Raw genomic sequence first — 27,119 nt, 5'->3', positions numbered from 1 at the left:
CTGTAAAAAAACGCACGCTCCAAACACAGGAACAACACCTGAATTACAGGACAGTTGCTTTGGCTAGATTATTTATATCTGGGGTAGGGTTTCAACAACCGACTTCTCCCTCCTTAAGTCTTCATTAATACCAGTGTGGCCTCCTTTGTTCTCACAAGATAAAAAACAGCTTTATTAGGTCTACGGGCAGGAGTGTTGTACCTCGTGAAGGAACTTAAGCTGCCTTTGCTTACCTTTATAATTAGGATGAACACGAGGAGCATACACTCCGAATTTGATGAGAACGGGTACGTTGTAGCCGAGGCGGACCCACTCCACGACGTGCAAGGGAAAGAGGTTCGGGGTGGTGGCTTCTTTGGAGGTGGGAGTCAGAACTGCAGTCCAGCTCTGCAGAGCCGCCCCTCTGCACGGACCAGCGATGCCGAACCCCGAGACACACCTGGAACCACAATGGCATGTCATCAGCGCAACGTCCTGGGTGGATCTGTGCAACTACGCCAGAGGCAATAACAGGAACCGGACAAATTACAGACGCTCTTTCAAGGAAGTCACGGCCTCAAGAAGAGCAGGATCAGACGCGTTGAACGTTTGGCTAGGGGTTCTGTTTCTGTGAAAACTGTTATGGGAGAATGGATCAAATTTACTAACAGAACTTGACCACTAATAATAGGCTATTTAAAGGGGCCGGATTAAGGATTTTAAAAGGGAAAAGGTATATAAAATGATGAAAAAAAAACCAACATATTCCCTCTTAACAGATGGCGAAGAAAGAGCTGAGCTCACCGTGTCCCTGTCTCTCCTCTGTCTGCTGCACACTGTCGGTCAGCTGGCTAAAATATTTGTTTCTGGTTATGCAAAACGAGAGTCATTATTTAGTGGAACAGGGCAGAACAATATATTGCAAATCACTGTATCACTGTGAGGGTGGCTACCTGAGCACACAGCCGACTAATTAATCAGCATGGAGAACAGCAGAAAAGGCCGAACCTGATAGCTACAAATAAACTGGTGGTGCTTATTTTTTAAGTCTTGTCCATGTAATAAATCTAATCTTTAACAAAAATGTACATTTTTTTGTTTTGTTTTGTTTGTCAGTGATCTAAAAGTCAAATACTGAAACTCTGATTCAATAAATGCGGCCACACTTAGAACTAGGGCTGGGCAATACATCAAGATTTAAAAAACAAAACATGAGATTTATAAAAAGAGATGTAAGATGAGACTATATAGTTTTATATTGAGATGGTCTGTGTTCCCTTTGATAGGTTATTTTTCAGCTGTTTCTAATTTATCTATAGCTGTTGTACAAAAATGTTGCCTGTGGGACATTTGGGATAAAGCTTTGATTCAGAGATGTATTTTTCTAATCATTTTATGAAAAGAAAAACATATTGAGATAAATATCGTATATCGGCATTCAGCCTACAGGTATCGGGATATTATTTTTGGTTCATATTGCCAAGCCCTACTTAGAACTTCCAAAATTTGTGTCCAATAAACTCATCAAGCAACAGCATGAACTTTGATGCACTTTGCGGGGCTTTAATAAAGCTACTTCGAACAACCTGCAGCCCTTTTTTTAAATTACATTTTATCGTTTAAATCGGGAATCGTCCGATCAGCCTTCAAAGAAAACTGGAAATCTTTATTGGCCATAAAGGGCCTGATTTTAGAAACTCTAATTACCCATTTCTGTACTAAATCTGTATGTATCTTATCATTTCAAGCAGCGCAGGGAGTTACTGCTGGTTTTTGTTTTAAATAAAAGCAATCATGCCATGTAACAAGTTTGTTTTAAATTTCTTTGAATTAATGCTGTGATATTTCACTAAAGGTTTTCTCACGGGAATCCCTCACCGCCTTTGCTCCAGAAAGGCCATATAAGACGGTTACAAAAAGTAAAGTCACGCGATGATCCTGGCCGAAACTGTTCACAGATCAGCTTGCTGAGTTGACTGACAAAAGCCATCAGAGGGCATTCGCAACCAAATCATGCGGACATTTGGTAAAAAAGATTGTGTAGCTGCAACCACCATTAGTGCACCCTGGACCAAGGATCCGTCCCTCCCCTCCTTTATCTCCGTGGCTGTCGGTGCTAAACATGGGTGTGTGCTCCACTGGGCGCCTGTGTTTGCTCCACTACTCATCTGGCCTGGTGATTACTTTAATCTCAGAGGGAGGAAAGGAGGAGGAGGAGGGGTTGACGCTCTGATGCAGCAGGACCCTCTGTGTTTGGGTCCAGCCAACCTCTCACCTGGGGTATACACATGGTCTGTGGACCAGCACGATCAATCCCATACCAGCACCCCCCTTCTGTAAACACGCACACACACAGAAGTGTGTGCCTGGGGTGGGGGGTCTGGGGGCTGTGTGGTAGCATAAATCCAGGATGATCTAAATCACACACCCAGAGTATGTTGTTTAAGTTGGATTTTGTCCCGTTCTCTCTGTCCACTCGCGTCTGAGCTGCGGCCCCTCCTCTTCACTCTCTCCCCGACGTGAAACGATGGGAACCGCGCTGATAAATGACCTGTACAGGCGGACCGTCTGCATCCATGGGATCAACAGCATCCTCTGACTGCATCTCAAATGCTTGTTGATCCTATGTAACGATGTTGGCGAGGGAAGCTTACTGGCATCCAGGTATGCCGAGGTTAGGGCTGCAAAAGTATTAGGAAAAACATGGAATTGCAATATTGTTGTCAAATATTACCCTAACCATATTGACTGGCACCCAAGCACTCCCTTTGCCAATGTTGCACGTATTAAAACTGAGACGATAGCTTCAAATCTAAACCTCACTCAACTCTAACCGAGGCTTTAGAGATGAATGGCTTCAAAACGGCAAAAATATTTCATTCCAAAAAAAGTAAAAAACAAAGCAACTGGACTTGTTTTTCGTAGTTGAAGACGTTTCACTTCCTCTCCAGGAAGCTTTCTCAATTCAAAAAGTCTGGAGTAATGTGCAGTACCAAGCTTTATACTACTGCCAAACAAAGGCCTTGCAATGGCTTAGATAACATGCAAATACAACAGAAACAGGTCCACCCCTTAGTAATGGGCAGTCGTTAAAGTCATTAAGCCAGCAGATTGAACAGAAACTGGTCCACTCCTCTGTAACGAGGAGTCGTTAGGGTTGTTATTGGCCTGGCTTAAAGGAACAATGTTTTGATCACTCGTATTTTGAATTGAGAAAGCTTCCTGGAGAGGAAGCGAAACGTCTTCAACTACGGAAAACAAGTCCAGTTGCTTTGTTTTTTACTTTTTTTGGAATGACCACGACCTGGATGACTGAGAATCTTCACCAGCATTTTCCAACATTTCCCACGTTTTTAGGTCGAAATTGCTGGAGTAATTCATTTTCTTCAACTGTATTAAGCATGCAGTAATGCAGCGCTGCCCTTCCTCGCGAGAGGAAGGGCAGATGAAGCGCTGCCCTTCATCTGCGAGGCCCAAACAGACAAGGCGTAGGAACTACAGGAGCACAACTTCTCAATATCTAGTGTAGGAATCGCTGTTTTAAAGCTACTGCTGGCCAGCTGGGCAACATGTTAAGCAGCTGACTGCAGCAAGGCTACATGAGCAGATAGCCCAACTAATCAACCGGCTAATATAGACTAGCTATATAAAATAATATTCTGCCCTAGAAAACTTCTATTAAATTCAGTGTTTTTTTTATTATATGCTTTTGCGATGGTCTGGGTATGAAAATCAACAATACGATGTTTAAACCACAAAAAGCAATATGTTATATTCGTGAGCTTCAGCATCTCTTGGCAAAAGTTAAAAAATATTATTATATGCAGAGCGAAAGTCCCAGCTCTGGAAATATAATATTGCACCCAAGAAGGCCTTGGGTAGCAATATTGGACACATTGCGACGTCGACTGCTGTTTTTGCTGCTCTATTACGCATGTCATCAAATTATATTGCTGTGCAAAGCTTTTAAGCTAATTTTCTAACGTCGTCTCAGTGTTTCCTCAAACTCTTTGGAGACAAACAATGAAACCCAGACAGGGACGTTGTGATCATGTAACACAATCCTCATCAGTGAAAGTGATCCAGCTGTGCAGATTGTCTCTGGAAATCTAGACCGTAGACGCTTGGTTTACCACAAATGCTGGACAATGCCACCAAGACAGAAACGAAACGTGGAAATGCATGAATAATGAATGCAGCCAATCCATATTTGCATTAGCATACTTACTTAGCAGACAGATGGCTACAGCAGTGGTGACAGCCTGAAGCCACCGTCTCTCCAGTCCCATGGCCGTCCGTCACTCTCCTCCACACATCTCGCAGTCTGAAAAACAACACCGTACATCCTGTTTAGCCTTCAGCAGAAAGCCTCTGGCAGCCCTGACAGATCCACATCCCTCACACACCCCTCCTCAGACAAATGTAATCCTGGAGTCGATGTCTGCACATTATCCAAGCATAACATTACATTCCAGATGTGCTTTGGATGAGACATAAGAGTATTCTTTGAGAAACATATTTTTTATTTTTTAATTGGATTAAGACAAACTGAGCCAATCTTAAAACAACCATTAAAATGCGCCGAGGCTCGGCGTCTGTGGATGTTTGGGACTTAAGTGTGGGTGTTAGAGACGAGGAAGACCTCTTCAAGGGTCTAGGTGTTTGTACAGATTAACCTGTTGCTTGGGATTGGTCCAGCTCATCCATGATGTCTGCTCTGATTCTAAATAGGGCAACAGGAATGGACAGGTGACGGGACCGACACTAAAAAGTAAGTCTCCCAACTGCAGATGTTATCATATTACCAACAGGAACTTAAGCAGCCTAGACAGACTTCTGTTGGAGGCCAAGCTGACTTAGACTTACATTAAGACTCTTTGCTTCACAGCAGCATCAGGTAAGATTCCTCTGATGACCTGACGCGCAAAAGACTCAAACGAGTCCAACGACAAAATATTCAGATTTCTATCTCCTAATGAGCACGACAGACGGACTCCACTGAAAACTGTTGAACTACTCTAAAGTCTGAAACAGCTGGAGCTCCCGCGGAGGTCCCTCGCTTCAAATTGGATTGGAGGCGAGTTAATGTTGTTGCCCTCCAAACATGACGAAAGCCTCCTTCAACCCTTTCCCTTAATTTTGCTTTATTCAGCACCCCGACACAAGCTCACTGCTCAGAGTTCACCTGAGCAGCCGCAGAGGACGGCGCGTCACACGCCAGGGCAGGACACGACCGAGGACGCAACGCACAAATGCAAACCCGACCTGCCGCGATCTGGCTGAGGAGACATCTGATCGCTTAGCGGCCATTTACGCAAAACAAACACATTCATTGTGGGGAAATGAAAAAAAAAAAAAAAAAAAAGCCAGGGTTCATCTCAACAACCCTCGGTTTGCCTCGGGGATGTTGAAATAAGCACGCCACTCGACGGACTCCGGAGATAAACAACAAATCGGTGCAAATCCAAACTGTTTTATGCGTCACCTCCAGCGGGCTAAAATCTGACGGAAAGTGATTGCACGTTACGGCATCTTTTCTTTCCTGTTGTCCGGTTCACTTCTATTAACAGCGTGGGGTATGCAGGTGCAGAAAGTCCCATCTACAGTGTTTCTGCCATTTAAGCTTCCTTCTAGCATCGGACAATCTAAATCAGCTTCGTCTCCGCCTCCTTCACTCGGAGATATGTGTCAACACCAGAATATACGGCGTGACAGGCTAGTGCAGACAGACAGGGAAAGACTGTGGAGGGGGGGGGGGCTGTCTGCAGGTGCAGTCTTAGGACAGAGGCAAGCAGGTTATTTCCTCCTGCAGCAGAGCAGAGCCATTATAATTGGCATGTGCACTCGAGGGTCCCCAGAGGACGCTTGATATTAAATTCAGAGGGAACGCATAAAATGATTCCAAAGCAACACGAGGTGCCTCGCAACAGTATTCACCAGAAGATAATAGTTCTCAAAGCTTGGAAACAAGTAAAAACCAAAAAACAAAATCTGAAAAACGAGGCGTGCATTTGTATTTGTCAGAATGCTTTGCAGGAATCCCCCTTTAATGCAATTCCAGCTGCTCCTCTGTGGGGTACGCCTCAGCGAGCTTTGCACGCCGGGAATGCTGAGCGTTTGGCGATGCTTCAGGCTAAATGACTGAAGCTCGGTTAGATTGGGTGGAAACTCTTAAGCTTCTCAACTGGATTTAGCTGTGGGCTTTGACTGGACCCTTCTAACATAAAAATGTGCTTGGATCTAAACCAGCCCCTTGTAGTTCTGGCTGTGTTTTTAGTGTTGTTGTCCTGGTGGAAGGTGGACTTGCACCTCGGTCTCTCTGACTCTGACTAGCTTCACTGGCCCTGTAGAAGAAAAGCAACCCCAAAGCATGACGTTACCACCACATATGTTTTAAAGAGTTTTGTGTTGTCCACAAACCACAAACATGTATCGGGTAGACGTGTTCTCCCACTGATCTGTGACTCTCTGCAGAGTTACTGGGCCTGCTCCGGATAAACGCTATCCTTGCCGGTCCTGTGGTCCTTCGGTGGACCGCAATGTCTTCTGGGTAGGTTTGTCGCTGTGCCAGACTCTGTTATGCATAGCACAGTGCTATGTAAGACGTACAAAGCTTTACAAACTAACCCCGCTTGTATTTTCTCTTTTGAACTTTCTCCCTGATCTGATTGCTGTGCTCCTTGGTTCTTCATGGTGCTGTTTGTTCACTAATTTTTCTTCTAACAAACCTCTGAGGTCTTCACAGAAAAGCTGGATAATTCCAGAAATCCTGAAATAAAAGGACTAAAGTGCCTTTTATTTCAGGGTATCAGAGTAAAGGCATATAAAGACAAACATAGGCCAAATTTCTTACAGGTCTCCTGGGTTTTTTCACCATTAAACCAGGAGGAAGATCCTCTTTCAGCGACAGATATTTCAGACCGAAGCGTGCATGTTGACACCATGTAACTGGACTGGATTTACTGACACAAATTGCTTTGGACCTCAGCATGACTTAGCCTTCTGGACGGCACATTTGTAACACCCAGTCTAATCCTGGCCTCCTGTTTGGAGTGTTAATAGTTTAATTGAATTAGAGATCAAACTGTTGAGACCTATCCAGGGCGTGCTTCGGTGTAGCTGTGCAGTGATCAATCACAGCTACATCCAGTCACAAAGGTCTCCCCCCGCCGGTGGGGGGGGGGGGGGGGGGTGTTCCAGGGACTCTTCTGGAGGAGACAGCATGGGTCCCTCACCGGCAGGGCAGCTTTAATGCGATGTTCGGGCTTTAGGAGGGCGACGACACGTGACGCTCAAACTGACTGATCTTTAGTCTTTGCCTGATGAAGCGCAGCAAGAAGCACGATGATAAACACTTGCAGATGTTAAACGTTCGGCCTGACTCCAAAAAAAAAAGAAGAGCTCTGTGCAACCACAATGTATCTGTTTCTGTAAATTCGGGGGTACAGTCCACGAAGCGATCCAGATTTGCACGTTTTTTTGGACATCTGCACCTTGAGCAGACCCTCCAGCGACGACGTCTATCTTAAGTCTTGTGGGTCCTTGCCATACTCTCGCTTGAGGACAAGCAAAAAGCGTCGCGCCCGGGTAAGAAGCTGATTGCACCCTGTCAGATTTAACAGCGGGTAGGCTAAACCTCTCCATGTAAGTCACCTCTACAACGGCCATTATTCAAACGTTCCCCTGACCAACGCATGTCTGCATCGTGCTCCATTGGGCGAGTTGTACGTCGGGCTTTTACTCTTAATAAGTGACCATTAAACTGGCCGTCTGACCCCGTGTGTGCGAGAGAGAGCATGTGTTATCCCTCAGTACCTAAGCGGGCCCGTCAGTGATGCCAGTGACAGATACAGGCCTGATAAGCAGTAGTATTACTCTCTTGGTAATCCCTCCTAATCCTAACAGGTCGCGGCCTCCGCACAAACCTGTGTGCTGCGGCGACTACGAGCGTTACAGAAACTCTGACCGCTCAACCAAAGATTTCCAACAAGGCAGATCACCGTTATTAACACGGTGACTGGTCCCAAAACGCCGGACTGGTCGGCCAGAGCAGAGCAGTCAATGCATGGATTTAGTTCCCCCCGGCACTGCAACCTAGTTCGGAAAACCCACTGACGCTTGTTTTAACGGAGAGGAAATAAGCCGAGCGCCCAGTCGGCATGGCACGGGAGGGGAGTCCCAGCCTCCCGGGGAAAACCCACTGCATATGGATTAGCAGTGATGGCTGATACGCTAACATGTGCCACTACGGGGGTTTAACAATAATTGCTCGCTGTGCTTTCAGATTCCTCACTCTGCCTCTCTCTTCCGTCCGAGTTTTCCCGTGCAACTCTGATTCCTCGCGTTGCACCGGTAAATCGCCCATGTGCTTCATGCCTGAGTAGACTGATTGAATCTTTTTTTTCCCTCTCTCCCCCCCGCACATGATCTACATTCATCTACAGTGGCTCAAACGAAGCAAAGCCGCTATAGCGTCGGCCTTTTATGTCCCGGGCTTTTGTTCCTTCGCCGGCTATAACTCTCAGAAGCAGTTTAGTCTTGTAAAGCGAACCGAAGCCCTAAAATGTGAGGTCGTGAACTTTAGCCCAAACGTGCTGACGTACTGCGCAGAATTTATTGGACGCTGACACAATGAGGCTTATTTCTTTCACTTTATACTCCTCTTTACGGCGTGATGGACGCGCCGTTTCGCAGACAGGACACAACCGAGGTGCAGAACACAAAACCGCGTTAGGTATACGGCGTGGCAGACAGCTGCTAATAGATTGGAGGTTTCTTCTTGTTAGAAAAAATAACTGTTTTCTTTCCACTGTCGCCACATGCTTACTCGGGATGCTGCAAAGTTAACAACTCAATGCTGAACGGAGCTCCTTCGATAAACTCTTTAGCAACCGGTATTATAAGATGAACTGACTGTGATTGTAATGCACCATTATACTGGTAGTCTTAGAAAGTATTTACTGGAGTGAGATAATATGATTGCATTACATTGTAATTATTAACTGGATTTGGATCTATACAAGGAAGGACCGGTATGAGATTCTAATGGCATGATAACTTCACTTTCACTGCATTTAAGCAAAACTTCAAAAGAAGAATGTAAGCATGCCTTTATTTATAAGGGAAAACCGAAAAACCAGTTCTACAGCTGCCTGCATAAAATACCTTATTGATTATTACAGTGATTTTGACTTTAATATCTACACTTAAGCATAAACGTAAAACTAACACCCGATGGATTTACAGGTTTTGAAAAGGCGATTGCACATTTTTAGTATTATTGTCTTTACGGCGTAATGCATGTACAATAATATAATCTCCTGTAATCAGCTGGTTAACTAGTCAGGCTATCTACTCAGCTAGTCAACCTGCAGCTGACTGCTTCACGGGCGTGCCACTCATATCTTGAAAATCCCTACATTAAAACAGTGTTACGTTAATAAGAGTAATGGACGGGGCAACATAGGAATGGAGTGAACATTTTAGCAGTTTTAAAAGCAGAACATGTTCTAACCTTATTATACCTGCACACCAGAAACAAATCCATGTCTAGACCCAAGATTCCTGGATATGAAGTGAACCTGTAAGTGTGTTAAGATGGGATTTGTTACAATTTAGAGCTAGAGAAATGAACCGAACCTCTAACTTCTTCCCTGCTGGATCATGTCTGAATGTATTTCATCCTTTATTTCTTAGAGTTCTCCTTTATAATAGCTCCACAAATCAGGAGTAATCATAACTATTCAGCTCATAAATAAGACGTCTCTAAGACCAGCCACTTTCTTCCAGCATGTCAGCCTGTCTGCAGCTGACCCCTGGCCATTTAGTTTCACTATTTAAACAATGCAATAGACAGGATAGAATATCAGGGCTTTCTACGAGCCACACCTGAGCTGTTCACGTGGACAGGCTTTAAGCACCTCCAGGCCTTGGATGATACTGGCTTTAACGCCGACTCCAAATGAAACACAGGTTCCTGCTGTTGTGCGTAAATAATTCAAGAGCAATTCGAAGCCGTATCTGTAATAAATGGTAAAAAAAACAGATGCTTTTGGGTTTGTTTGTTTTTTTTACAGGGGATCCATTTTTTTTAGAACAAAGCACGCATATTATACCTTAGTCTGAAATTGTCAAAGGCAATCGAGCTGATAAGTAATAAACACAGATGCTAATTGATGGGAAAATGAAGTGGGAGTGAGAATATATACACACAGCGCACCAAGCACACGAGAGAACAGCGGGTTTCTCAGTAAAGTGTTCAGGACAGCGGAGCAAAGAACAATTTTCAAACAGCAAAAAGACGGCTGCAGGCCTTTGTGTGAAAAACAGCGCTGCGCCTTACAGAGCAGCAGGCGGATAAACTGGAACACCAAGCCACCCAGATCTCCTGTTGAACTGAACAGGTGCATCTTTTGTATTAGTCTGGGCCTCTAACGCCACACGAGAAGGAGGGCCCTAAAAACCCAAATATACTCCCATACTGTAAGCACAGCAGTCAGTTTCTCCTTGTTTTAATCCAGGGAGCTGAGCTCCTGGTTTAAAGGGGCAATGCAGACGGTTAAACCTCTTTAGAGTGGTTTAACATGTAAAAAGGGTCCGCTCAGAGATTACAGGTAGTGCATGTGATACGCCCAAAACAACAACACGTTTAAAACAATGGTAAGACTGTGAGCATGGCGGCTACTGAGAATATTTAGGCTGTGGAAAAGCATCCAATGCTACAGTAAGATTAAAATGTGGAGTCATTAACATGCAAGACATAACAGATCAGGAAAGCAGACAGGATTTAAATGGCTAAACACAACATGCTGTCAATCTGAAGGACTGCTGAAGTCATATTGATCTGCAGGGATCCAGATTGACATCATTACCAGTGTTTTTTAGGGGGGTTTCCTGGAAGAGGGCGTTTTAGCACCGCCTGCACCTTACCGTTCGCTGGAGGTCCACTTTCTCAATCCATGGATGCTATTCTTCTTCTTCTTCTTTTAGGCAGAGTTTAACTGTCCATTCCTTTAAATTGAGGTTAAATACAAGTTTAGACCAACAACAAAAAAAACACCTTAAACTGGTTTTAATCGCGCTCCTCCATGCTGATCGGACGTCCCGCGAACTTCTTTGCGTCTTCAGGAAAATCGGATTTTTTTTTTCTCCCCTCCTCGCTACAATCTGCATCCGATCTCAGCCCATTTGAAGTCAACACAAACTTTTCCTAGCAGTGCATTTCACTTCTTCTCAGTCCAAACTCGCGCAAAGTGCTTTTTCCGGTGCGTTTTAAATCAGAAGAGGCGTCTTCCAGGCGACGTGGAGCATCCAGTGCGCGTCCGTCAGGAGAGCACGCCGCCGCAGGGTCGGTGGGAGCGCTGCTGCTCACTGTCCCCGGCCGGCGCGTCCCTCCTCATTAGCATCGTCCCTCCTTCTACTACGGCGGCTGCACGCGCTCCTGTCGCCGCGCACACCGGCGCAACCACGGGACTTCCCCTTTAAAACTTTCAAAATAAAAGCTTTCCCCGTCCCGTGAACGCGCCAGCACAAATACAAACCTTAGGTTCCCAATCGGCTGTTGTGACGATTTCAGTCCTAATTATTAGGTGATTGTTGCTTTTTTTTCAGTCATTTTCGTGACTTGGCGTTTTTTATTTATTTATTTATTTTACTTTTGAACTAAAATGAATAGATAGATAGATAGATAGATAGATAGATAGATAGATAGATAGATAGATAGATAGATAGATAGATAGATAGATAGATAGATATCTTTATTGTCATTTTGTATGCACAAAGTGTGTATGGAACGAAATTTCGTTTGCATACAGCTTGAAAAGAATCACTCTAGAAATCACTCTAAAAATCACAGTAGATTGCACTATTTTCGATGAATAAGCTACAACAAATAAAAGAAGAGATTTTCATTCAGTGCTAAAAAAAATGTAAGGGTTCCTGTGAAAACATCAGCTCTCGACTGGAAAAACAAATCGTGCTGAATGACCACTAGATGAAATGGAAGAGGTAATGTGTTAAAAACAAAAGGAAGAAATTTATCAACCAACAGAGGGCTTAAGCTGAAGTCAAACTGAAAACCTGTCTGACAGACCTAATCCTGACATCCCAGAGGCAAAGCTTTACCAGAGAGCTGGTGCTCTCTGGTAAAATTATTGGAGTTTGCGATCTTATTTACGTTGAAATTAAATTCCTAGCAAAAATGCGCTTGTCTGCATCTCTTATGAAGGGCATGGCCCCAGTAAGATTTTTACCCCATTTTAAAAATAAAAAGGGTATCTAGATCAACTACCAAATTTGGTGTACAGTTGAGTTGTGGTCCAGGTGCCACGCAAAAAAATAAATAAATTAAAAAAAAAAAAAAAAAAAAGTCCCAAATGGCCACATCTGCTCTAAAACACGTTTTTATCTTTATGGACTATGTTTTTACAGATGATTAGAGGGGACATATTTTTTTGCCTACCTTTAACTTAGCAGCATCTAATTTTCATTTATAAAATAAAGGTCTATCGCCACCAAAGTATGTTTAAAGTCAAATTTATCCGTAGTCACAAACAGAGTTCCAATAAAAGCACAACATAGCTCCTTTTTCCTGCATGATAATATAATGCTTTAACTTTGAAAGAACAAAAATCTACTTCCGTCAATCATCCCTCAGTTGCTGAGGAACTTGCCGCAGCTGACGCTTTAGCGCCTCAAACAAAAGCGCCTTTCGCTGTGAGAAGCTGGAGACTGACTGTAACAAAAGGAAAACAAGGCGCCATCTGACGCCTTTCTTACAGATGTAAACAGTGTGTCCCCCCCAGGGGCTGCGGTCCTTATCAATGAAGCATTCCACAACTATTAATAAATTATGACACTATCACAGCTTCCTGTGATTAAGCTATTCTTATTTCATGTTTTACTATCACATATTACAGCGTTTACGGTCACGATAAGCAATCCTTACAACTGAAGTGCTATCAGGCAAATACATTTTTAACAAATTGCACAATAATAATAATAATGATAGTAATAATAATAATAAATACTTAATTAACTTGTCCACCATATATATATATATATATATATATATATATATATATATATATATATATATATATATATATATATAGATAGATAGATAGATAGATAGATAGATAGATAGATAGATAGATAGATAGATAGATAGATAGATAGATAGATAGATAGATAGATAGATAGATAGATAGATATAGATAGATAGATAGATAGATAGATAGATATGTGTGTATATAGATAGATAGATAGATAGATAGATAGATAGATAGATAGATAGATAGATAGATAGATAGATAGATATGTGTGTATATATATATATAATCCATCCATTCTCCAAACCGCTTAATCCCTCATGCGGGTCGCGGGGGTTGCTGGTGCCTATCTCCAGCGTTCACTGGGCGAGAGGCGGGGTACACCCTGGACAAGTCGCCAGTCTGTCGCAGGGCAACACAGAGAGACAAACAGGACAAACAACCATTCACACCTAAGCCAATTAACCTAACAGTCATGTTTTTGGAGTGTGGGAGGAAGCCGGAGTACCCGGAGAGGACCCACGCATGCACAGGGAGAACATGCAAACTCCATGCAGATAGACCCAGGGGTGTACTCGAACCCAGGACCTTCTTATATATATATATATATATATATATATATATATATATATATATTAAAAGAAAAAATTATAAAATAATTGAAGCTGGCGAGACGTAGTAATTATTTTCTAAATAAAAACGACCTCTGCTGATAGTCCGGGTGCTGGATGTGATCTGGGTGAGTCCAGCAAGGGTCCTGTGATGTCCTTCAGACTGGCCAACACCTAGTTTTACCTGTCCAGGTGTCAGCGACAGGTCTGTCCTCATTTAGTCCAGAGATGGAGGCTTTTTTTGAGGACCGGTAGGATTGTACGTAGAGCGTTTGAAGCAGGGGTCGGTCAAAGAATACAGTAAAAGCAGCTCTGTGTACGTTTTGACCCAAGTATCAGCTTATTTTGAGATATATTAAATGTTTTTTTAGAACAATATGCAGCATGAAAGGTGAAACACCCTCTACTGCTGCCCCGCTGCTCCGCCTCTGAGCGGAGGACCTACGGGGGGAAGCCCGGCTGTCGTACCGAGAACCACCCGGCAGCTCGGGAGAACGTCCCACGAAGGGCAGGATGTCCTATTCCACGCATCGTCCCGTTGAAAAAAAACGATGGAAACCGGACATTTTCATTTATCTATGAATCCATTCCCAGATGCCCGGCACAGAAAGCGGACACGTCCGGGCAAAAGGGGAACTTTGGTCACTCCAGCTAAACCAGCTATTGGCTAAATATGCTTCAGTTATTCTGAGTCCGGCTAACATTGTGTAGTTTCACATTTTGTTTGTTGTGACACAAACCAAACATTTACAAACTGTTTTTTTATTGTCTTACCTTACATTCACTTTTAAAGCTCTGCCATGTTGAGACATATGTTGAAGATGGTTAAGTGAATAAGGAACAGAGGTCCTTTACGTTACATTTAAAGTAGCCAATCAGGAGCCGGGAACTCCACCACTAGGTGGCGGTAATGTACCAGAAACATCCCCGCCGAGTAAACACGCCAAATAACTTGTGTATCAAAGGATTGGATGATTGGACGCAATTCAGTGGTAATTTATTATTATTCAACGATTCTGTGACAAGAACAAACCCGACATTAAGATAATTTATACCAAGTGTGAAAGAGTTAGAATGGTAAAACCAAAATTTGGAACATGTATGAATGAATAGGCAAATGGAAGAATTTTTTTTTTTTTTTTTTTTTTTTTTAGCAGAGCAGGCAAAAATGTATATATTTCCAGCCTATAAGAAATTACGAAATAACAAAGACAGGCAAAGCCATTAAAAATGAATAAAAGAAAGTAAGAAAACCTGGTTGCATTCTTGAATTTCTGCGCTGTAACACAGTACGACACTTGAGTAATATAATGATAGGAGTGTAGATGAAAATGTAAATAAATGGATTCTGATTTTGTCACTACAGGCAAATATTTTTTTTGTGTCCAGCCTGTTACTATTTAAAAAAAAAAAAAGCTAAATAAAGAACATAAGGGCATTTAAATAAACACAAGGAAAAGACCAACCAAATGAAATAAAATTACAATTGTGATTCTGATGCTGAAACAACACTATTACCAATCTTTCTAAAAAAAAAAAAAAACAAAGTGATGAGAATTTTAAAAACAGGCAACATAAACATTGTAATAACTGCAGATAGATACTATGCCAAACTGCGTGGATAACAGGTAAAGACAACGGATCAATTGATCAATATATTGGAGAGACTGATTTTTGAGTGAAAAAGAGCACTGCCAACTCAAAATTGCAGCACACCTTTATACCCGTTTTGCAACAAATTGCTAAATAACCTCAGTTATTTCTTTTTTCAACTCACTTTTTATTTAATCCAGTTTCAAAGTTATTGTACATCCATCATACTTATTTCTCAAGTGGTCTTTAACGAGATTAGCCAAGCCGAGCTCTCTGCAGTCCAAACATGAGCTGGATAACCAAAATATCCTTGGTAAACCAACCAGTTCTAATATTGCACAGAAACAGACGGTAAAGGAGGATTTCCATGTTATTTATCCTCTTTGGTGCTGAATGGTGTTGTGAGAAAATGCAAAAATTATGAAATGATGAAAGCTTTACTATCCTATTGTTACAAAAACTTTTTTTTTCTAACTGAACACGTGTTAAAAACGAAACAAAAAAAAACAAGGAAAAACTACAATTAAATAAAATTCAGTCATAACCGCTGTTCACTCTTTGGTTTTTAAATTCAAGCTTCCAAAATCTTCTTGCCTCCATCTTATTTTAGTTTCCAGGCTACTGTAATGTGGCTGATTTAGACAGTGTGCTTCTTGCTTTCCTTAAGAGATGCTGTGAGTGGTCAATGAGAATAAAAACAGCCTTTTCGTTGGAATAAAAAGTTCCTGAGCTGATTTACGGCGCATAATCCGATCCTACTAATACCAGGTATGCTGGGGTCGGTAATTGATCAAGGGGTTGCAATTAATAGCAAGGGTGCATCCTTGAATTATCCCTTTGGAGAGCAGCAGGCTGCCTCGCATCTGATAGGATTAGAAAAGTCCACCCTTTACCAGCAACGTCCTTACACGATGATGTCCTGCGGTGCAAAATGAGGTTGGTCTTTTGTCAGGTTGCCTCAAAATCATGGATATTTACAAGCTGAAAGCAGAGATCAGACGGGGGGGGGAAAGGCTTGCAATTGCTTTAGTAGCTCCCTGTTTGATAATGCTGACTCAGAGGGACCAGGTGCACCATATGGAGATCAAAGGATCCGAATTAATCACATGAAATCCTCCAAGAAAAAAAAAAAAAAAAAGAACAAATCTGGAAATTAGGTAGGCTTTAGCTGATAAACAGAAAGAATCAGTGTGAGAAACTAATTTCTGAAATATACACATATAAGCATATTACAGGCCAAACTACTTCCCCTGATTATGATAAATCACTTCATGCTTTATAAAAGCTACCAATTTGACACAAACTTTTAGAACAATGATGTTGGTTGAAAGTTAAACATAATTTACACTAAAAAGGTAGTCCACTTGAGTCATGAAAAAAAGACATTAAGCAAATGAATAGTTAAAGGATTGTTTTAATAATTTATTAAGATAGACAAAGACGTCCACATACTAACTAGACATAACACCTACACAAAGAACATCGATTTACAAAAATGATTCGTTAGGCTGTTTTTATAAATTCATTACAAGCGATAAATGAGTGCATGCGAGGGCAACAAGGCTGCAGCTAAAGCTTTGGTGCGTTTCAGTCATCAAAGTCTGGGATGTCATCATAGGAGTACCCTGGATAGCCCTTTGATGCGTAGTAAGCTATCCGTAAGTGGTAAATACCGGGCAGGAAGACGATGATGCCGATGATCAGGACAGGCACTGTTCGGTCAGAATTCTGGAACATGTAGTACATTTTTTTAAATTTAAAATATTGCTTGCTACATTCTGTACAAAAAAAGCCTGCTTTAAAAAAAAAAAAAGTACTCACGGTAACTCCAAAGTATCCAGCCAACAGAAGAGAGCCGATGACGATTAAGATGGAGCCGATGAGAAAGAGCACCGAGGCGAGGGCGATTGCTTTGTACGGGACCTTGGGTGGGCTCCTTTTGAACTGTAGAGGAAGAAAAACTGTCGATTAAAATCTTTTCTGTCACACATGAAGTCGTTCAAGTTTGACGCAACGCCCAGAGACAGACAGGAATCGTCTGGAAACAGAAACTGGCCAGAAAAGGAATAGCAGTAGCAGCGTGTCAGATTTTAACCTCACTCTGCATGCCATATTATGTCAATCAATCAATCCATCAGCTTTATTTCTAAAACACATTTTAAAAACCACATGGGTGACCAAAGTGCTGTACATTAAAACAAGAAAAGGTTTAAAAAAACAAGTTAAAAACATACACACACACACACAACATCGAAAGCTAAAAACCAGGTTCATGGCAAGAGTATTTTAAAAAAAGTCAGTTTTTAAAAGAGATTTAAAAACAGGAAAAGAGGAGGCCTGTCTGATTGAGCTTCAGGCTAGTTTTAGGGACTGTCAGTAGCAGCGGATCAGCTGATCTAAGGGGTCGGGGTGGGCAGTAAGGCTGAATCAGGAGGACACTTCATGGATTTTATGAATGATCAGAAGACCAGATCACACATCATTGGCCAGATTCCATCATCTAAGATGTTGAGAGAATATTTTAATCCAAGGTGTCAGAAAAACCATATCATGGGTTTCTGTTGAGATGACTTTCAGGTCCCAGCCATGCTTCCTCCAGAACTGCTGCATCACCTGCTGCCTCTGGGATTTTTAATCAGACCCAATCCAACCAGTTCAGCTACTGTAGAACCCATCACTGCCGTCATTCCAGTCCAAAGGAAAGCTTTCGACGAAGCTGGTAGCCTCGTCGAAAGCTTTCCAACATGCACAAGGGACGAGTTGAGACCACAAATTTGAGAGAAAGAGAAAATACAGCAATTTCTACTTCACAGTGTGTTTTATGATACAGTTGAAATCAATTATACATGCAAATGTTCTTTAAGATTTTTAAGGTGGATGCAAACAAAGCAGTGTGTTCTCTCAGTTGACGAGTGGCGGACATGCATGGGAACCAACAGAGTTCTGTCAGGAATATAAACAGTGGCGCACCAGTTCAAGCTCTGACGCGTGGCAGCTGGTCAGCTTTTACCTTTTGTCATGTAACCAACTCAAACACACAGAGAGCAGAGTGAGCTGTTTTTAATCCCTCAAGGCGTTTAAAAAAACGCTGCATTTCAGGAAAATCTGTAATGAAAAGCCTTACTTTGTCACACAGCTGTACTTTTACCAGAGAAACACTTGCATGTGCTAGTAAAAAAACAAAAATAAAATTTTTCAAAGGCTCAGGTGCCCAAGTTTTGTTCTTTCGGTTCACAATCTGCTCTTAAACGTATAAATTATTTGTCTGAAATTTCAGTGAGATGTTAACTACAACAACCTATAATGTGACCGGAAGGAGGACAGATGAAAGTGGAACTATCCCAACAACAGAGAGGAGGTGAATCCACTGATCTCTATTTATTCACTGGAGTGCTGATTGGCCCGAAATACTGAAGTCACTGGCCGCCATCTTGCTACTCCCTATTCTCACAGAAGCCCATAGCATTTGGCTGCAACAACAAGCAGTTTTCTGTGGGAAGACGTTTCATAGGTAATTTTACAGTCAGTGGATGTACTAACAGTATCAAGTACGTGCAAATTCTCAACAAGAACCGCAACTCTGTATATCATTACATCATTGAAGATATTTTTGGTAATTTGTTTACTGTTACTTGCAATTTTATTATTATTATTATTATTATTATTATTATTATTATTATTATTATTATTATTATTATTATGTGTGCAGACACACGCTGTGTATGTAATGTATAGACATGTACACTTGAGTGTGTATTTTGCAAATTTGTGATTTTTCTAGTGCAGAAACAGAAACTCTGTGGAGTGCTTAAATTGCTTCATTAATTTAGCTCTTTTGTAAATCTATGCCAGATTTAAAGGCTAATGCACAGACACAGCATAAAAGTATATGCCATTTGACATTTTAAAAGTCTTAAGCCCCCCCTGAACATGAGAAAATCATCGTTGTTCGATGCTGTAGCGCACATATTCCCTAGTTACTGGGGGAAAATAGGGAGTACCAATATGGCGGCTGGTGGCTTCACAGCGACGGCCAATCAGCAACCCAGTGACTAAATAGAGATCAGGGGGTGAATCTCACCAAGTCATGCGTGTCTCACCTGTAAATCAATGTAGCCGTCATCATCCGTGGCTAACCGGGAGTACCTCACTTTGCCGCTGGGAGGATCGTGGGACACAATATTCCGAGCTGGCATTTTCTTCAGCTTTTCGGGAAGTCGTTACACTTTACCGGCGGCGCTTTAACGGCAGGGAGAGCTACAGAATAATAAACGGTGCGACGGCCATGTTTCCCCCCTCAGAAGCTACGAGAGTTAAAGCGGAGTAAAAAAAACAAACCCTGAAGCTGCAACAGAGAGACTCCAGCTTTCTACAACACGTTAGTCGAAGAAATCATGGAGGTGTTGTTGTACCAGGAGCTTCCGCGTTGACGAGTCACGGATTTGCGACTTTGCGCATGCGCAGCTGTAGACGTCATCAATACGCAATATTAAAAAACATTAGGTAGATGCTACATTAAACAGTGAACATTATATATTTTTTCTTTAATATACATATATGTATATTAAAGACAAATATATTGCTTAATCTTCTTTAATTTACACGTCTATCTATCTATCTATCTATCTATCTATCTATCTATCTATCTATCTATCTATCTATCTATCTATCTATTTATCTATCTATCTATCTATCTATCTGAGTTGTGTGTGTGTAGCATGTCCTAAAAACGTTATGTATTTTTGTCACTCATCAGAAAGTAAAACTTAAATGGATTCATTACACAGTAACACAGACTGAGATATTTTCAAGTCTTTATTTATTTTCATTTGTATGTTAATGGCTTGAGGAAAAAAATAGAATTCAGTGTCTCAGATGATTAGAAGATTACATAGGATCAATAGAGAGGGACACTTTAACCAGAAATGTTAGGCTTCTGAAAAGTATGCTTATATCTATATATCTATGCACTTCATTCTTGGTTGGGCCTCCTTTGCAAGAGTCACTGCGTCAATGCAATGTATTGGTCTACTTGGTTTTCTGAAGTCCACAGTCAGCCCAGCCTTTTACCAGGAAATTTTAGAGCACTTCGAGCTTCCCACGACTGAAAAATTTCATGGAGATACTGATATCCTCTTCTAGCAGGCCTTGGAAGTTGGAACTTGCCCACACTACCAAATGTACCAAAAGCTGGTTCATCGACCATGGTGTTACTGTGCTTGATTGGCCTCCAAACTAGCCTGATTTGACCCCCACAAAGAATCTAAGGAGTATTGTCAAGAGGAATAAGGGCGTCACCAGACCCAACAGTGCAGATGACCCGAAGCCTGCTGTCTATGCAGCCTGGGCTTCCATCACACCTCAGCAGAACCACTGGCTGATCGCCTCCATGCCACATTGATGCTGTATTTTGCGCAAAATGAAGCACACACACGGATTGAGTGCAATAAAATAAGTCTTCTGCTTAAATAATCCCTTTTGTCAATTTTATGTTGCTTTCCAATTTTCTGAGACAAAGAAATTTTGGGTTTTCATGATCTGAAAGTGGTAACAATTAAAAACATAAGAAATAAAGCCTATATGTGTTTTGAGTTTGACTTTCTGAAATGGATGACACATAAATGTGTACCTGTAAACTTCAGGAAGTGACTTGTACTCTCCTGTTTCTTCCACAAGAGGGTGCGGTCGCGTCTCATTAAAGCGCGCAGGTCAGAACGGTGACGCTGCAGTGTCAGGATTAATTTTCTTATGTGGATGTTCAATACCCGAGGTGTTCTCTCTCCCAGGACAGCTTTGCAATCACTGTGTGTTCCCAAATGATAGAGTTTCTCTCCACTCTGCAGATATTTGACGCATTTTCATGAAACTGAAGCTGAACCTCACGCTATGCATCATCCAAGGGTTGTATTTCAGCACCTATAAGGAATCTTCTAAAGTCACATCACATCAAACATGCAGGAGAATAAGATATGATACGGAAAATAAGTGGTTTAGTATTTTTCACTTGATAAAAATTACATAATTACATATGTTGCCAGCATTAAGCAGCTGACAGCATCATGTCCTTTCAAAAAGGACACATCTGTCTCCTGGGTTTTTACCAGTCATCAAATTATGCCATGAATCACTCTTAGTAATTAGAATAGCTACTAATATTTTTAAATACAACAAAACACAATTTTTATTATTACTTTTAAAAAACAACATTAGTTTGGGCTTCTTAAAGGTTGTTGTTTGGGTGCTAGAATCAACAAAGGCACATCATGTCTTCTCAAACCCTTGGAAGGATTAAAGATTAAATAAGTTAGCAACTAAAGATTGCAGCTGCCGACCGTTGCTGTGAAATAAACAATTAAGCGTGGGTACTTATATTCAAAAATATAACCTCCGCTTTAGGCAGAATGAGTCAAGAGTGAAAAGCGTAAATACTGACCTTGACCTTGAGTTGCATTGTTATAGTTTACAGTCGTATTGTTCATCTCAGGAGGGAGAAGATAAGCCCTAAAACAATTCATCTGCACTTCACTCGGATTGTTCAGTATCTGAGCTTATCTGCAAATATAACCATTTTTGTTAATAATCATAATGCACAAGAATTCACACACCGTTAAAATAAAACGTTACAACCATGACATTCAACATGCTTTGTTGAAATTGTGTTAAAAAGACCAACGCAGTATTGCATCATTGCCATTCGGAGGGAAAATTACACTATTTCCTAAAGCTTTTACACATAAAAGAAGTTAATACATGCTCCAATCGCAGCTACAAATCTTTCGGGGCGTGTCTCTGCAAACCTTGACCGAAACACGAGCTCATACTTCTCCACAAAACAGCTCAACGCCAGTCAGATTGAATGGAGAGTGTATGAGCATCAACATTCAACTCTTTCCACTGATGCTCAATTCTATTTAGATCTGGACTTTGACTGGGCCATTCTGTGACTTGATGCGCTGTGATCTAAACATTTGGGTTGTCTTCCTACTGGAGGGCGAACCTCCAACTCAGCCTAAAAGTTGCAGCTTCCCTGCCAGTGTTGAAACAAAAAGCATCTCCACGGCATGATGCTGACCCCACCCCGTTTCACCATGAGAATGATGGATTCAGGAGGATGTGCAGTGCTAACTCTCTACCACACCTTGTATGCGGACCAACAATCTGATTAATGTATCTTCTTCCAAATGTTGTATTTCTCGCAAAGCTTGTAGCTTAGAGGCTTATTTCAATGGCAGCCTTCTCCAAGCTGTGGATCTGTGCAGCTCCTCCAGAGCAACCAGGAGTCTCTTAGCTGCTTCTCTGATTGATGCTCTCCTTGCCTGGTGTGTCAGTTTATGGTGGGTGCCGATTTGGTGTTAGGTGATGAATTCTGCTGTACTCTCTGGACGGTGAAACAACTTTAACTTTATCCCTAAGCTGTCAGCTGTGTTTCTTGGTCTTCATCAGGCTGTTTGTTAACTAATTGGTTGAACGGGATTTTCTTCAGCGGCGTTGGTATAAGGGGGCGGAATAAATACACACGGCACGCTTATCAGATTTTTTTATTTTGTAAAAACGTATACAAGCCGTCCACCAAAAATAATGTTGGTCTATCACAACAATCCCTAAATAATACCATTTAATTTGTGGTTGTGATATAACAAAATGTGAAAGAGTTCAAGGGATATTTATTTATGATTTCTTTTTTACCGAGCACACGTCCGGTTTTGCACTGAGCTCATACAGAGCCATACACAATGTATTAATGTCTGCTTGATAAATAATTAATAGACATGTTGCATGTGCATGTTGCCATCTTCACCGTTGAGAACAGAGGTAAGCTGTGACCTTTGCTTCCTTAATCATTTCAGGCTAATGTTCAATGACTGCGTATCGGCCCTGCTCCCTGGTGAACATCAAAGCCGCGTCGCTGGTGCATCCTCCTTTTGTACGCTAAATAACCCTCCTCTTATCTGTTCTGGATCCTTGCTCTGATGTTCAATACCTACACTCAAGGTCAATGAACGAGCTGCTCGCCCCTTCCGCTTGGTCCAAATTTAGAAACGTGGCATTTAATTTGTCTGCTCCATGGCCTTGAAACAATCTGCCAGACTGGATAAATTTGCAATTATTGTACAGTCATGAATTCACAATGAATGGAGCCAGAATAGAGTCAGAGTGATGGATTGATCTATTTGTAACTAACGCTGCCGCCCCTCCTGCATGTTTTCAGACATGACTTCATCTTGGGTCTGGAGTTGTTTTCTGACGTTTGCTGCTGCAGTGCATGTGGGATTTACAGGTTTTAACCTGATCTATGCGTTCTTGGTTTTAGCTATTGGCTGCATCACATTCCAAATAGCAAGGTTACCAATAGGACATCTGGAATGATGATTAATTAATCAGATGATGGAGGGGGGGGGGGACCAGAGTCTGTCGTCATGTTGGATAATCCCTACCATAAGGTCGTGATGCCTGCACTGAACAGCTGAGTGCACTGAGCCGTCAGGCTGAGTGTGGGCACACGCATGGCTGTGCACCAGCGGGTTAGGAGGACAGCAGCACTTGCCCTCTTACAACCCGTGAGCATGATGCTGAAGAGCAAGAGAGCAGCATTTAGGCCATAATTAGAGACCTGTTCATTCTGGAGTTAATTATGTCGGTCACCATTAAAGCGTCTGCCCACTGAACCAAGCTCAGAGTCTGCTAAAAGCCCAAAAGCATTATTATACCATGTGAACATCAGGCAGTGTGCCTGGAGCTCAGCCTCTTCTTTAGGTGTGGAACCAACAGGTTGCAGAAGCGATCCGACGTGCACATCTGCAACCGAGCAACAGGATTTCTTGCATTTTAAAGCATGCTTTGTGAGATATTGTGCGCTGTCATTCGCTTTTTTATGTGGTTGTGATTTTGCCCTCTAATGCTCTCAGTGGGAAAGAGATTACCTTCCAATACAAGATCTTTATCCTCTACAGAAAATGGGGCAACATTTTGGGCAGAGATTTAATGCATGTTCTGTTACTCTGAGTGACTTCTCTGTTGGCACCACCGTAATGTTTCCTGTTTCTGACAGCATATATAATAAAAATCCATTGCATTTTGACACATTCCCTCTGCTAATGATATAAAGAGCCTTTTTTGAACCATTCCTTTTTCAGGATGAAATGATTATACAACAAACAACTTCAGCAAAATTCCAAAACAAGATCTCTGTGCATAAGTCTTCATATGTTGTGGAATCTTTCTAATCCAAGGGAGGTGAAAATTATACACATATCTATACCTCCAATAGGTTTGAATGTCCTTTAGCATGTTGCACCTTGACAATCTTTGTGTAACCATCAGCTCACATCTTTTTTTTAATAATCCTGGCTGGATATTTGCTCTTAGGCATAGTACATAAATTTTTAATCGGTGGGAATTTGAGGCATGTCTAGAACCTCAGCGGTTGTCTGATTTACCCAAAACTAGTTTTAATTTCTGTTTTAGACAATTGTCTCTTTTAGAACACCCAACTGCATCAGAGATTCAGGTATCCAGCTTGTAATTGGAGGTGAAGTTGAAGACGAAGGAGGTGGTCCTGTATCTTCATGTTTAAGCCCACCTTGAACAGCGCTCAGATACCACTGGGTAGTAAAACTGACCCTAGGCATGGCACTGCCAATACCATGCTTGACATATGATTAAGTGTTCTCCAGGTCTGAGAGCCTTAAATTTGCTTCGCCCAGTCATTCTTTTCGCCATTATGGCCAAACAGCTCAGCGTTTGTCTCATTGACTGTGACACATTTTTCCAGAAGGCATTTGCCTTGTTCTCATAATCAACTGCAAATGTCACCCAAACTTGCTTTTGTCAATTTCGAGGCATGAATTTATCTCTATATTGGCAGTTTCTCAGATCCTGCCAAGTGACGTTGGTCAAGTCCACTTTTCTCAAAGTTGCAAAGAAAACAAAAAACTCAAGATGATCAAAGTGCTGTACGAAAAGAAAGGAAAATGAAAAAAATAATGCAAAAGCAAATGCATTTAATGGATTAAAACATGAAAGGATAGATCTGCTACTAAGTGCTACACATAGCAACAAAGACGCAACTTTCAGATATCTATTACCGTAAATATGGAAAATGAAACAAATTCAAATGCTAGTGGGTTAAAATCTGCTTTAGACCTAAGGACTAAAAGAAGATCTAAATATAAAGTAAATGCAGATTCTCAGTTTGGGGGTTGAACACAGAGAATACCACTGGTGTTGCAGCATCTTCCAGTCTGACAGGAAGTCAGACTGGAAGACTTCCTGTCAGACTTCCAGTTTGAGGCTTAGCCTTGGCGATTCATTTGGTGCTCCTAAATACCCTGAAATTATCCTTTCATCTAGTGGGGACATTTTGGGTCGCATGAGTGAAACTTGGAGAGATTTGGGTGTTCCTACATGGCAGCAATCCAAAACAGACGTCAAAGCTGATTTTGGGTTGGATAAAGCTGGCTATGGTTAAGCTGCTGGAATGGCCCCCGAGCTGAATCCCTTTAAAATGAATGGCCTATGCCTAGCAGGCAGGTTTGTGCCAGGACCCCAACCAATTTAAACAAGGGTAGTAAAATATTCAATTTCAATTTTGAATTTAATTTTATTTATATAGCACCACTTCACAACTCGCGACATCTCAAGGCATACAACCTTTTGTAGGCATCAGCCAAATCCCGGCATAATTCTGCTTGGACTATTCAATTAAATTCCATTTGATTATATTTAATTATATTGCACCAATTCACAACACATGTCATCTCAGGGCTCTTTAGAAAGTCAAATTCAATCAAATCATGCAGACTGATTGGTCAAAAAGTTTCCTGTCTAAGGAATCCCAGCAGATTGCATAGAGTCTTAACAAGCAGCATTCACTCCTGAAAGAGCGTAGAGTCACAGGGATAGTCGTCTGCATTGTACATGGCTTTGCAGCAATCCCTCATACTGAGCATGTATGAAGCGACAGTGGAGAGGAAAACTCCCCTTTAACAGGAAGGAAAACCTCCAGCAGAAAAAGGCTCAGTGTGAACGGTCATCTGCCTCGACCGACTGGGGGTTAGAGAAGACAGAGCAGAGACACAAAAAAGCACAGAAGCACTGATTCAGGAATACTTTCTATGTTATGATCTGCTCCCTTAGATGATGTCACAGCTAACAGAGCGCCAGACCAGGTGTACCTTCTATGAAGAGAAAAAAGACAGAGAGAATGAAAAGTTAAAAGTTTAAATAACAACAAACATTGTAAATTGGAGAACAGTAGGATAACTCAGCGGAGTGAGAGACATGTCCTCCAGCAGCCTAAGCCTGTAGCAGCATAACTACACAGGTAGCTCAGGATAAACTAAGTCACTCTAACTATAAGCTTTGTCAAAAAGGAAAGTTTTAAGCCTAGTCTTAAAAGTAGACAGGGTGTCTGCCTCACGGACCAAAACTGGGAGTTGGTTCCACAGGAGAGGAACTAAAGGAACTGCCTCCTATTCTGGTTTTAGAGACTCTAGGAACCACCAGTAGACTTGCAGTCCGTGAACAAAGTGCTCTGTTAGAAATATATGGGGTAATTAGAGATCTGACATATGATGGAGCTTGATTATTAAGGGCTCAATTTTTCCTCAAGCACCCTCTGATTCACGGTAGAACGATTGTGAGCAAGCCTGGTCCTGTTGCAGGTCACCCAAACCATGGCACTTCCAGCTCTGTGCTTCCCAGTTGACATGATGTTGTTTTCCTGAGTGCTTTATTCGTTTTAGGCCAAATATGTCTCTGTTACGGGATCCAAATAGTTCAGCTTAAACTCCTCTGTCCAAGGAACACTATCCCAGAAGTCCTGGTCTTTGTCTATGTTCGGTCTGGCAAATTGTAGTCAGGCCTTTGAGTTAGAGAGCAAAGATTT

At 41.8% G+C, this 27,119-nt stretch overlaps 1 protein-coding gene and 1 long non-coding RNA gene across 2 annotated transcripts; both read right to left on the bottom strand.

Moving 5' to 3' along the window:
- Nucleotides 1-405: 405 nt before the first annotated feature.
- Nucleotides 406-11,399, bottom strand: LOC118561683. The gene is made up of 3 exons (XR_004930226.1): nt 10,909-11,399; nt 4,208-4,303; nt 406-439 (listed from the first exon to the last, which is right to left on the bottom strand). It is a non-coding gene; the product is annotated as an uncharacterized LOC118561683 (long non-coding RNA).
- A 5,229-nt stretch (nt 11,400-16,628) lies between these two features.
- On the bottom strand, nt 16,629-19,680 carry LOC105939206 (transmembrane protein 230b). The gene is made up of 3 exons (XM_036133889.1): nt 19,333-19,680; nt 17,054-17,176; nt 16,629-16,960 (listed from the first exon to the last, which is right to left on the bottom strand). The coding sequence occupies exons 1-3, from the start codon at nt 19,426-19,428 to the stop codon at nt 16,820-16,822; spliced, it is 360 nt and encodes a 119-aa protein (XP_035989782.1). The 5' UTR covers nt 19,429-19,680; the 3' UTR covers nt 16,629-16,819.
- Nucleotides 19,681-27,119: the final 7,439 nt, after the last annotated feature.

The sequence above is a fragment of the Fundulus heteroclitus genome, unplaced genomic scaffold (assembly GCF_011125445.2).
Source record: "Fundulus heteroclitus isolate FHET01 unplaced genomic scaffold, MU-UCD_Fhet_4.1 scaffold_695, whole genome shotgun sequence".
NCBI classification, from domain to species: Eukaryota; Metazoa; Chordata; class Actinopteri; order Cyprinodontiformes; family Fundulidae; genus Fundulus; species Fundulus heteroclitus.
Note: the sequence above shows the minus strand (reverse complement) of the source record. Positions and strands in the feature narration are given on the sequence as shown.

Excerpts from the sequence above, each read along its gene's own strand:
- LOC105939206 (XM_036133889.1), bottom strand. The coding sequence starts at position 19,428 with ATGCCAGCTCGGAATATTGTGTCCCACGATCCTCCCAGCGGCAAAGTG. Across the intron at positions 17,177-19,332 it reads ACGGCTACATTGATTTACAG|TTCAAAAGGAGCCCACCCAA; the intron begins GTGAGACACGCA and ends CTTCCTCTACAG. Across the intron at positions 16,961-17,053 it reads CTGGATACTTTGGAGTTACC|AATTCTGACCGAACAGTGCC; the intron begins GTGAGTACTTTT and ends TACATGTTCCAG.